At 30.0% G+C, this 14086-nt stretch overlaps 1 protein-coding gene and 1 pseudogene across 1 annotated transcript in view; one reads left to right on the forward strand and one right to left on the reverse strand.

The window, feature by feature from the left end:
- LOC107875079 overlaps window positions 1–6734 on the forward strand; it is a 10743-nt gene extending 4009 nt beyond the window's left edge. The window contains exons 4-6 of the mRNA XM_016721715.2: window positions 3650–4094; window positions 4170–4277; window positions 6360–6734. Coding sequence (XP_016577201.2) covers window positions 3650–4094; window positions 4170–4277; window positions 6360–6565 — 759 coding nt within the window. The 3' untranslated portion in view covers window positions 6566–6734. The remainder of the gene's footprint in view (window positions 1–3649; window positions 4095–4169; window positions 4278–6359) is intronic.
- Window positions 6735–8359: 1625 nt separating this feature from the next.
- LOC107874385 overlaps window positions 8360–14086 on the reverse strand; it is a 32866-nt pseudogene continuing 27139 nt past the window's right edge.

Below are 14086 nucleotides of genomic sequence, written 5' to 3' on the forward strand. Positions count from 1 at the left end.
ATTTACGTGAGACATTTTGGTGAAAAATTATGTGATGGATTTTATTACCTGAGAAATTATTTGGGGATTTTGTTCTGTGAATTTTGCTGGAGATTATTCTTGGGGATTTACCTGGAAAATTATTACTTGCGACATTACCTGGGAAAATGTATCGGTGGATATTTTATCTCTAGGTAAATCCGCAGGTATATGGATAAATATATATATTTTTTAAATTCATAGGAAAATCCCCAGCTAATTTATCCTGTGGATTTACGTAGAGATATTTTGGTGGAAATTTATGTAATGGATTTTATTATCTGAAAAATTATTTGGGGATTTCGTGTTGCGAATTTTGCTGGTGATTTATTCTTGGGGATTTACCTGCGAAACTATTACTCGCGACATTACCTGGGGAAATGTATCGACTTTTATTTTATCTCTAGATAAATCTACGGGTACATGAACAAATAAATATATTTTTAAATTCATAGAAAAATCCACAGGTAATTTATCCTACGAATTTATGTAGAGATATTTTGGTGAAAATTTATGTAATGGATTTTATTACCTAAAAAATTATTTGGCGATTTTGTGTTGCGAATTTTGCTGGGGATTTGTTATTGGGGATTTACCTGTAAAATTATTACTTGAAACATTATTGAGGGATTGTGTTGCTACAAATTTAGCTGAAATTATTTCTTGGGGATTTACTTACGAAATTATTACTTGAAAAATTATTGGGGGATTGTGTTGCTATAAATTTAAATGAAATTATTTCATGGAGATTTACGTAGGATTTTTATGACTTGAAAATTTTAAATAGGAAAATAATAAACTTGAAAAATAAAAAACATAAAATAAAAAGAAATTAAACATTAAATCGGTGGACACGTATAATGAAGCAAAAGATACTCAAGAAATTATAATTAGTTTGTTTACATAGATGGTATTACAGATGTATTCGAGTTGAATAAACCTTAACTTGACTCGTTATGTTATCACCAAAAAATTAAAGAGGTGAAATTTCGTTGGCCTAAGATAGGGTGAAGAACGATTCAGGGATCAAATAGAGCGTATTTTTCTATTGGTTAATTTAAATATAATTGTAAGGCATCATACTACGCACAATAATATAATATATCAATATAATGTACATTTAGGAGCCATTTGGTGTGAGATATAAGGTATATAATCACAAAATAAAATTAAAAAATTATTTTATTTTACATTGAGTTGAAAGTATTAGGTAGTTTCAAAATAATATACATGATGAAATTAGGGGCGGGCATTCTGTTTGTTTGATTTGTTTATTTAATATCAGTTCGGTTTTTTGATTGATGAAAATGACAACCGTAATCAAACCAAAATGAATTCGATTTGATTCGATTTCTATAAATCCGATTCAGCTATTTCAATTTTTATTTCGATTTTGAAGATTAAAGTAGTGAGTCTTTATTTGTCATGGTCGGCATTTAAAATTGATGATTTTTTTTAGAAAAAAATAATTTTTTAAAACCTATTTTTCATTTTCAAATATAAATTACTCAACATGGATGAAATGAAATGAAATAACGGAAAAATATTATTTATACTGAATATAATATATATATATATATATATAACATAAAACTTATATATATAATAAAATATATATATTATTTATATGATTTCCATTTTTCGGTTTAAATATTTTTTTTTTAAAATAAAAAATCAAACCGTTTTAACCGAATTTCAAAAATTAAAAATCAAAATCGATCCGAAAAATTAAAAAATCAAAACCAAAATTAAATTTTCTTTAAGAAGACAAGGAGAAGACCCGAAATCAAAGTTTCAATTGTTTGAGAAATATTCAAAATCAGAGGTTAGTTTCTTTGATTCAGAATTTTGTACTCATACTTTATAGGTGTCTATTCCGAATTATTGTTATCATTGATTTTAAAGTAATATATTATGCATCGTATTTTTAGTTACACAATATATTCATAACTAATCTGAGAATAATTGTATTATTTATTTTACTATTATCATTATTGTATTAATTCGCAACCTTAGTCAATTTAATTTTATAATTTATTTATTTTCTAGTCTGATTTTGCCAATTTGTAATAATTTTAGCTTAATTTTATCCAATTTATTACAATTCTAGCCCAAATTGTTTCCAATTGAACTCAATTTCAAATTTCATTCAATTTTTTAAACCAAATTCTTAATCTTTAGATCTCAAACGTTGATCAACATTTATTTATTATATATATGGATATATATAATATTAATTTTATATAGTTACTATATTTATTAAATATCAAACTAATTCAATTCAATTTTCCTAATTTATTTAAATTCTACCCATTTGTACTCAATTTGTGTCAATTGAGTTTAATTTGACTCAATCGAAATCCTCAATTCAATTTTTTTAACTCAATATCTAATTCCAATTTGACTCATCTCCTCAATTCTAATCTCAATCGTTCATCACATTTGATCAACGATCAATATTAAATCAATTTTTACTAATACTTTTTTAAAAATTGAACAACTTCAGACTATTTTTCTTGAACTGAGGGTCTATTAGAAACAACCTACACTGTACCCTCCACAGACCCCAATTTGTGAGAATAAATTGAGTTAGTTGTGCTGACACCCAATTTTGACCTCCTGATACCCCTCTTAGACTGCTATTTTAGCAAAATTATCAATTTTAAATGTTGATATTTTCTACGTATTATTTTGATATCAAATAAATATTAACGTGTCGCATTCATGATTTGACAACAACAACAACAACAACAACATTCTACGTATTATTTTGATATCAAATAAATATTAACGTGTCACATTCATGATTTGACAACAACAACAACAACAACAATAACAAGAAGCTAACGAGTCAGAATTGATATTAATTCGAGCTGACTAAACCTTAGCTTGACTCAATTTTAAAAATACTTGTAAAGCTCACACGAGCTAATCAAGCAGTTGAATATGATATCGAAGATGTATTTGAGCTAATCATCAATCTTAGCTTGACTCGTTATTGAGATCGAGAAATTAATGGTCATCAGTGATGAATAAGTAATTCAAGATTAACTAACACCTCTACCCAAATAACGACGAGTTACATTAATGATTTAAATATTTACAAATTATTTTTATTAATTTTATTATCATTTTTTATAATTTTTTAATTCAAATATAATATTTTACATAAACTTTTTCGAAGGTAGCGATATAGACTGCGTACATCTTATCCCCTGACCCCACTTTTTGTGGGAATACACTGGGTCTGTTGTTGTATAATATATTACATAATTTTCTTACTTAAATCATCTTTCGTAAATATGCACACTCACAATTTATAAATACATTGTCTAGTTTTCATTATTATTATAATTATTATTATTATTTTTAAATTTTGTAACTAATTTATTTTAAATTGTTAACAATAATTTTGTAACATATTTTTTTTACGTAACCTTAATTCTACATGCATTATCTATATTTAATAGCGACACCTTATTATATTTATTAAATAGCAGTCTAACTTAAAACAATTTTCCTAATTTATTTAAATTCTAGCCATCTTGTACTCAATTGATATCAATTTTAACCGAATTATATTAACATTAATTTCATTTTCTGCCTCCTTTTTGAATAATTTTAATTTCAGCCATTGATAAAAAATGATCGGACGACTGAGATCCGCTCGTCCTTACTTTCCTTTATACATCAAAGAAACCTAATCTCTCAATCTCTCTCCATCTTGTCTCCCTTTCTCTCTCAAGGCATAGCCGCCGGCGGATGCAATTATCAACCGGCCGGCAACCTCGGCACCACCAGTATCGCTTCACCGTCGTCAACACCCTCCTCATCAAACCATCACAATGCCTCGACCGACGAGCTACCGACAAGCGCCGCCCCATTCCCTCCTTTTCTCTCTCCGGTCCCCCTCTTCCACAGAACTACAAGCTCTGCACCACAACCGGCAACTTGCCGCCGGTGGACAACAAATACTATACCACTCGTTTCCCCCCGTCCACCGTCCAAACAGAGAAATCGATGGGCCTTTTTCCGGCGTACCACCAGCCAGCGAAGCCAACCAACCGCTATTCGAGGTGTGTCCTAAATATTGTTTCATATTGAAATTAAAACTCGCAGACTGCAATCTACAGATCGGGCTTCAAATGCAGAAAATGTAACAAATCATATTCAAGCAAAGATATCTACCTTGATCTCACTGTTACTTCTGGAACAAAACAATACAATGAAGTTAAACCAGCTCGGAGTGAACTATTCAGGTACCATAGCGTTGTTCAATCATTTAGCACGTCGATGTTAACATAAATTTATCTAGGAACCGTTGTGGTTTACTGCATCTGGTTAGAGTTGTAGATGAGCATGCGTTAATTTAATTTTTACCCTATTTTTCTCCTACAACTATCAGTTGAAAGTAGTGCAGTCAAAATTTATGATTTATAATGAAATAATTTCTTTAATTTGTGGCCTTTTTGTTTTGTTGGATTAAGCTATTCTTCTTTTTTCTTTTCTGTAAATAGCCCTCCAAAATGAAGAGCTGAGATTTCTCTTGATCTGTTTTCGAGTTGTTTTTTCGCCCTGCTTCCTTGTTGATGGACTTCTGATGCATCAAGTAAAAAATGAATTTTAGGCGTGAATAAATTTTTTTGATTTTCCAGATGTTTATTTCTAAGTTCTGGTGCTCTTATACTTCCTAGGACTCCAATTGTTTCATGGGTTAGCTTCACGAAAGATGAACTTAAAAAGGGTTAAGTATAATGATTTGAAATGTGAATTAGTTATTTGAAAATGATTAAGTGTAGTGAATGGAAATGTGTACTAGTGACTTGTAAATGGTTAAGTGTAGCGATTAGTTACTTGAAAATAGTCAAGTGTAGTCACTTGAAATGTGTACTAGTGAGTTGAAAATGGTTAAGCATAGTGACTTGAAAATGTTTAAGTATAGTGACTTGAAATGTCAATTAGCTATTTGAAAATGGCCTGAGTGTAGTGACTTGAAATGTGTATTAGTGACTTGAAAATGATTAAGTGTAGTTACTTGAAATTGTGAACTTATGACTTGAAAATAATTAAGTGTAGTTATTTGAAATTGTGAACTTGTGACTTGAAAATGGTTAAGTGTAGTCAATTGAAATGTGTATTAATAACTTGAAAATAATAAAGTATAGTTACTTGAAATGTGTAGTGTCTTGAAATGTGTACTAGTGACTTAAAAATAATTAAGTGTAGTGACTTAAAATGTATACTAGTGACTTTAAAATGATTAAGTGTAGTGACTTAAAATGTGTACTAGTGACTTGAAAATTGTTAAGTATAGTGACTTGAAATTTGTACTAGTGACTTGAAAATGGTTAAGTGTAGTTACTTGAAAGTGGTTAAGTATAGTGACTTGAAATGAATAATTAAGTGTAGTGATTTGAAAATGTATAGTTATTTGAAATGTGAAATAGTTACTTGAAAATGGTTTAAGTATAGTTATTTGAAATGTGAAATAGTTACTTGAAAATGATTAAGTATAGTGACTTGAAATGTGAATTAATTATTTGAAAATGGTTAAGTGTAGTGATTTCAAATGTGTACTAGTGACTTGAAAATGATTAAGTATAGTGCTTTGCAATGTGAATTAGTTAAGTGTAGTGACTTGAAATGTGTGCTAGTGAGTTGAAAATGGTTAAGTGTAGTTACTTGAAAATTTTCAGGTATAATGACTTGAAATGTCAATTAATTAGCTATTTGAAAATTATTAAGTGTAGTGACTTGAAAATGATTAAGTGTAGTTATTTGAAATTGCGAACTTGTGACTTAAAAATGGTTTAAGTGTAGTTACTTGAAATGTGTACTAATAACTTGAAAATGATTAAGTGTAGTCACTTGAAATGTGTACTAATAACTTGAAAATAATAAAGTATAGTTACTTGAAAATGATTAAGTATACTGACTTGAAATGTGAATTAGTTAATTGAAAATAGTTAAGTGTAGTGATTTGAAATGTGTACTAGTGATTTGAAAATGTTTTAAGTGTAGTGACTTGCAATGTGAATTAGTTATTTGAAAATGGTTGTGTAGTGACTTAAAGTGTGTAGTAGTGACTTGAAAATGGTCAAGTTTAGTTACTTGAAATGTGAATTAGTTACTTGAAAATAGTTAAGTATAGCAACATAAAATTATAATATCAACCCCACTCTTCTATTTCATCTTCAATTAATGTAAGAGAATAACAAGATTTTTATTGAAATAGATCTTTCTGTTGTTTTACTACATTGTTGCCAATACTCTTTTTGTATTTGCCTTTTTCCTATTACAACTCTAATCTTGTCATTTGTCTTCTGTGTATTTTGTTGTAGCATCAAGCAATTTAGTACAAGCGGCCTCTTGTGGTGGAAAGGTTTTGCTCGACTGTTGGAAGTTAAAGGATTTGTTAAATGATGAACGCCCATCTCAAGAATACAACCAAGAGGATGAAAGTGATGATGCCTTTGACGATGTGAATGAAAGTGATCCTAATTTTGATAACGTGGATGAAAGTGATTCTGACCTTGATGGTTGGTAGTTTTATTGAGGATTCAAGTTTGAAATATTTTGTTGGACTATTTAAGAATCATATTTTATTGATGTGAATGTTTTGAATTATGTTTTTTTGTTAGCTCTAATGATTTTACATTAGACTTGTATTGAATGATGTTTTTGAGAATTATTGAAGGTTTTGAATAGATTTTTGATTAATTGTGAAATATTTTAAATAATTTACGTCTGATTGATTATTTAGAAATTTTCATGGGGATGTTCATGCTAAATATTCATGAAAATTTTCTTGAAAAAATTTGTTCTTGCGTATTTACTTGGGGCATTTTATAAGAATTTTCTTACAAAATAGTTTGTGGGAAATAATTTGTGAATTTTTTTGTGGAAATCCGTAGGTAAAATTCCTTTGTATGAAATTTTACCAAATGAATTCATGCAAAATTTTGATAGTTAATCGCAAATAAATTCGCAAATAACGTACCTGCGGATTTATTTTCATAGTTAAATTATCTAGGGATTTACTTGGGAATCTTCGTGGAGAATATTTTGTGATTTTTTTTTGTGGAAATCCGCAGGCAAAATCCTTTTTTATGAAATTTTATCAAATAATTCATGCAAAATTTTGATAGTTAATCGCAAATAAATTCACAAATAATGTACCTGCGAATTTATTTTCGCAGCTAAATTACTTAGGGATTTTATAAATTCGTAGGTAATAATTACCTACGAAGTTATTTACTTTGGATTCTAATTGATAAGAAAATTCGCAGGTAATCAAATTACTTGAGAATTTTACCATATTATCCCTATGAAAATCTTCAGGTAATAAACACTTTTCTTGTAGTGAAGGCATAAATCTTTCATGATTTACTAAAGTAAATAAGAAAGAAAAATAATTAGTTTTTAATGTAAAGTAAAAATAAACAAGTAATCTAAATAAGGAACAAGAAGAGATTTATTAAAAAAAAATAAATATTATGTATAGTTCAATTACTAAGTCTCAAATAAAATATCATAGAATAATAAATAAGTACAAATATTAGAATTTGTAAGAAAAATAAGTAAACATTTGTTGCTATTTAATTGTATTAAAAAATTTGTGAGGACAATTAGAAAGGGAGATTCTCCCATATAGTAGTAATTACTCTTATATATAAATGAAGAATGGATGAACTACTATTTTGTCTTTTTGTGTTTTTCATCAATCCTTTATTTATAAGTAATTATATATTATTATTATTATTATTATTATTTATTATTATTATTATTATTATTACTATTATTATATTTGTTTCCTCTTACTATTACTACTACTACTACTACTAAGTATTTAGCCTATCATTAGGCCATGATAAACACTATCAACACTAAGTATTTAGTCTATTATTAGGCTATGATAAATAGAATAAAAATAAAAATTTTAAAATTACAAAAATTTAAATACCTTTATAATGGATGGTTGTGCTTAGGACCAAAGCTTTATCTCAAATCAAAAAAATATTACAAGAGAGTACAGAGAGAGTAGTAGAGAGAGTGGGGGTTCTGAAAACCTGTCCGTCAAAATAAAATTGGGCTTCCTTATATAACGGATGCTCCAAGAAAACAACAAAAGAAAATTATTGGTCTTTACTGTTTACATTGGCCTTTACTATTTATATATGGCTTTTACTGTTATAAAAGTTAGTGGCCTCTACTGTGCGCTTTATAAAAGTTGTTTGCCATCAAGCTGTGTCCCCTAATAATGCTATTAGCAGTGGGGTCTTTAATTATTTTATTTTTTTCCTTTGCCTTTTGCAGACGTGGAGGATTCTTCCAGTGTATCCTAGAACCACTTTAAGTATTCATCCAGATCTAGTTCTTCAACACTCCGGATGCTTTGGAATTTCCCAGCTAAGCAGTCTTCTTCATTTTTCGTAGTATGACCTGCGAAAGATATGGACATATCTAAAGGACATCCTTGATCGAGATTCTTCATTAGATCTCGCTTGACTTCTTCCATATATGAAGTTAGTATCTCTGATTTAGACATTGTTCCTTTCTTCATTTGAAGTTTACGAGCAATGTTTTTTAACGAATTGTGTTCCTCCTGTTCATATAATGGAGCCATCTCCTTCTGCTGTTTATATTGAGTAACAGTTGCTTTTATTGTTTAAATTAATTGATGTCTATGAACATTTTCATTTGCAGTTTGTTGATTTAACTTACTCCAGAATTTAGCATAATAAATTCTCATTAAACATGGGAGATTGTCGAGATTTGGTTTTACCTCTATGGACCATTTCAAGATCCAAGGAATGGAGAATTCGATGAAGAAATATATTGTCGATATTCTTTCAAAATAAATATTCTCTTTGTTCATTTTGAGAAGTATTGGTGATACTTCTATCCAGTCATTATAAAGACTTTTGAAAGGTTCAGGCAAATTTTTTTTTCAAAGAACCATACAAGATCCACCATTGAGCAAACCAATTTGATATGCATTGTTTGTAGACATTTTCACAAACTTTGATAAACCATGAATGAGATCTCTTAGGATTCTCACATAATAGAGTCTTATTAAAACTCTCAATATAATTTCAGTAATTATATTTAACTGCGATTTTTTGTTGTTCAGAATGAATATAGTCCTTTTCTTTAAGGGTAATCAAGCCCCATTCCTCAGGAGTGAAAATCTTTTTGATTATAATCTTGGAGAAATTATAATCTTTCCTAACATTACCACTTGCATAAAAATACTGAATTTCAACAGATGCTGTTTGAGACAATATAGTCTCGTAATGCTTCCTGTATTTGTATGTTGCAGTAGTATAGATAGTATTATCCATGTACTTTTACATGTGTTTCCATGGATTTTCTCTCTATCTGAGATCATGGTTCTCAAGAAGAAGTATGACCTCTTCTGCTTTGTTTCGCTCATAGAGTTCCATACGCTCATTATCATTATCTTTGAGAGCACTAGCATATGAGGGCTCTCTTTATTTTTCTGATTTTAATTTAATGAAAAATCTAAGAATTCTTGGTACATTTATTGATTGGTATCAAGATCTGATGTACTTGAACTTGCAATGTTCGAGGCTACAAGCCTTTGGTTACCAATCTGGGAAAGGACATTACCTCTGCCTCTAGTGGAGGTTGATCTACCTCTTCCCTTTCCCTTATAAGAGGAATTGGAACCTTGAGATGCCATCCTGTACAACACGAAAAATATTAGGTCAGATATTCACGAGAAAAAAAGTCGGGCAGACTATTATCTGATCCTTTTAAATATTGAATTTCAAAATCAAATGGAGCTAACGGAGCTTTCCATCTTGCAAACATGTCCTTTGACACATCGTGCTTACAATCATTATTAAAAATAAATTTAGCAGCCTGACAATCAGTTCTTATAATAAACTTTTGATTATAAAGATCGCCTTGAAATTTTAAAACATTTTTGACTATAACAAGGATTTCCTTAGCCAAAGTTGCATAATTTTTCTGGCTGGCATTCCATTTTTGAGAATAAAATTGAATAATACAGGCCTACTTATCTTGTGGGAAATATTGCTTCAAAATTCCACCATAGCCAATGTCAGAGGCATCAGTCTCAATGATTTTTTTTCGATTGGGGTTTGCCAAAGTAAAGCATGGTAGGTTATTAACCTTTGCTTTAATATTTTTTACTGCGAGAGTATGACTCTCTGTCCATGCATTTGAACTTTTCTTCAGTCTATCATACAAGATAGCTGTGTTTTTTGTCAAATCCATTATAAAAGGAGAAATATAATTCAGACTATTCAAAAATTTTTGCAATTGGGTTTTATCTGTTATAATATCTAAAAATTAGAAGCAAATTCAATACTTTTATTTATAGGGACGATTTTTCCTTGGTCAATATTATGACCGAGAAATTCTACCTTTGTCTGAAAAAGGAACATTTTTGGCTTCGATATGACTAAGCCATTTTGTATAATGATCTTTTTGAAAAGATCCAGATGTTTAAAATGTGTCTCGATATTTTTTAGAACACCAATATATCATCAATATAGACAATTATAAAATTACTATGGGGCATGAATATTTCATTCATGATGTTCTGGAATTCTGAAGGAGCATCCTTCAGTCCAAATGGCATGACATTCCATTCCATTCAAATTGTCCCATTGAAACATTAAAAGTAGTTTTATATTTATCTGTTTTCCATTGATGGATTTGTCAGTAACCTGATTTCAAATCAAATTTAGAAAATATTAGAGCATCATATAATATGTTTAACCTTTTTATTTGGAATTAGATACTTGATCCATCTAAGGACTTTGTTGAGAGGTTTATAATTTATAACCAACCTCGAAACTCTTCTATCCTGTTCAACATGTTTATTAACATAGAAAGTTGTGCATGCCCACGGAGATTTTGAAGGTCGTATCAGACCTTTATGCAAAAGAGAATCAATTTCTTTTTTACACAATTCTAAGTATTTAGAATTCATTTGGCAAGGTCTTGCCTTAGTAGGGATATTACCCTCAATTTTATTCATATGGAAGGCTAACCACATGCTTTTTTCTTTGCCAAAAAGCATTTGGGTGGTCTCCACATATTTCTATTCAAAAATAATTGTTTAACAATTCAATTTTTTCAATCAGTTTAGGATTTTGAAGAGTTTGATCAATAGTCAAACTGCAAATTTCATTTTTTAGGAAATTCATCTTTTTAGTTTTGGAAAGTATTTTTTCCCTTATTAGGTTTATATACCTGGTATATGGTGGTTCACACCATTCAAACTTAATTTGTTTATTTTCAAAAGTGTCAATTACACCATTCTCATCCCACTGAATTATGGGATACATATGCACAAAACAAGATTTTTCTAGAATAATCTCATCACTGATATCTTTTATTAAAACGAAAGTTTCTGGCATGCATAATTTATCCTGACAAACATATGCCTTGGGGATTTTATATTCTACCCCCATTTTATGGCCACTAGCATTTCTTACAACATGAGTGATTTTCACAAAATATTTCGAAGGTATCAATTCTTCTTGAATGCAATTACAGTCTGCCCCACTATCAATGAGAGATATGAACTCCTTCTACAATTATAATTGATTAAAAGAGTTATTTTTGCGTAAAAATGCTGCTGGGTAACAACTTTCAAAGTTTGGAGAAAATCTTCCTCAGGCAAAGGAAGAGTAGGGCTTACTACATTAGGTGCCACAGTTGGGTTTTCTAAGGCAGAAACCCTTTTGTCCAAAGCCAAATTGTGACTCTTAAGAAATGATATTTCCTTTTTGAGATTATCAATCTCATTCTTAAGGTCTTGGGTTGTTGCAGGGACATTAACAATATTTTGTCTTTCCTTTAGAAGTTTATAAACTTCTGTCTTGGTATAAGGTCTTTTTTGGGAGGGAATACAAGGAATTTCCTCCTTTTTGCGAGAATAACTGATAGATGGTTGGTCATCCTCCTAGTCTGAGTTTTTTAGCATTTTCATCAGAGCTGCTAATTTATCTTCTTTCAAGACATTTATTTCTAAATCTTGAAATTGAGAGTAGATGTTACAAAAAATATATTCTTCTTCCTTGTTAGTACAAGGTTGTCCTTGTTGGCAGGAAAGACATTCATCTTTTGAAGACATATAATCTTCATTTTGACGGACTCGTAAATCTTCATCCGTGGACGAATAATTTTCCTCATTATCACTGTGGTCCGGACTAGAATTTACCAGAGAGAAATTAAGCAATATTTTACATAAAGAGTCTTTAACTTCCTCATCTAAGGCAAGAATCTTAATCTTTTCTTTTACTTTGCAATCTTTTGCAAAGTGACCAACTCTGCCACATCTGTAGCAAGCATTAGTCTTCTTGGCTTTTCTATACTCTTTTTTGGATTTATAACCCTTTTTTCTCTTATATTTTATCTCAATTCTCTTAGCCTTTCTATCTTCAGAGATTTTTTTCTCCTTGTGCCTATAAGGCTCCTTAGAAGTTTTGGGAATGTCTATAGCGAATTGCTCAGAAAATTCTCCTAATTATTGTCTCTCATTAAGATGATACTTCCTAATCTGCTGGTTTAGCTTGATCTCAGTACATAAAGCTAGACATTCTTGAGTACAAACATTTATCAATCTCCCATATATGTACTTATCATAGTTAATACTCAGGTTAGGTCCTCTCAGGGTTTTCCTAACTTTTTCAGCAAATAATATGGAAAGACCATCTATGATTTTGGACTTCTAATGAGATCTATTACTCTATGGTAGTTCCATGACTCTTGATAAGAAAACATCTTTATACCACCTAAACAACGTCAGAGTCTTGCACCTCAGATTTTGGAGTAAAGTCCTGATACTTTCACTGTTATCATTCCATCTCCCTGAAAAGTGCTTAATAATATTAATAACCAAAGTGTAGACAGCATTCAAGGTCTCTTGACCATTCTCTGTCTCAATAATATGGTGCATCAAAGTGTCCTTGACTATTGCCGTAACATCTTTAACACCCAAATCATCCTGAAAGATTTGAATAGAACTTATCCATGTCTTATTCCCAAATTTAAAAATGCTAATTTTTAAAGAATTTTTGGCCGATTAGATTATGCAATACTATCTACAAAGTCTTTACAAAGATCATTTCCAAAGCATTAAATCATTCCTTTCTAAACTTATAGGATATTACCAAACTAGCTTCCTTAAAGGTCGTAGAGCTTGTGATAATGCAATCTTTATTCAAGAAATTTTCAATCATGTTAATAAAACAAATTCTACTAAGGGTTGTCTTATGCTTAAACTAGATTTGGAGAAACCTTTTGACCGTTTAGAATGGTCGTTTGTCTGCCGTACTCTCACATTTTTAAATTTTTCCAAGAATATTAGTAGTCTTATTATGAATTGTATATCCACTAGCAGCATCTCTTTGCTTATAAATGAATCTCGAACAATTATTTCTTACCTTCACGGGGCATTCGATAGGGAGATTTCATGTCCCCGTACATTTTTATCCTCTGTATAAAAATGTTCTCCACTTATATATACCACCAAGTTGATATTCTTAAGTGGGAAGCTGTATCATTTCTAGAAATATCTCATCTCTTTTTAGCCGATGACCTTACTCTAATCTGTAAAGCTAACCCATTTTTCATCCAAAATATAGCCAGTTGCATGAACTATTTCTGCTAATTCTCTAGGCAAAAACTAAACTCCGCCTAATCAAAGGCTTTTTTCTCAAAAAACATGTCCATCTTCTATTAAATTAATTATTCACAACTATTTTGGCATTCAGGAATCTACTCAATTCGATAAATACCTCAACTATTGTGGTGCTCCGACATTTGTTAAATTCGACGCAGATAAAGTATAATTATATAAAAAATATATATAAGTAGATATAATATTTAAAACAACAACTAGAAAATCAAAAAGTTAAGTGAACACTTTGATTTTTAGGCGACACCTTAAAGTTTTGGACATCAATATGTGTGTTCGAACCTCCCAAATACTCGTAACTCTAAAATCTTGGATCCGCCATAGTAGTAGTAGTAGTAATAATAGCGTGTGTGTATATATATATTG

Source organism: Capsicum annuum, chromosome 6 (assembly GCF_002878395.1).
Source record: "Capsicum annuum cultivar UCD-10X-F1 chromosome 6, UCD10Xv1.1, whole genome shotgun sequence".
NCBI lineage: Eukaryota > Viridiplantae > Streptophyta > Magnoliopsida > Solanales > Solanaceae > Capsicum > Capsicum annuum.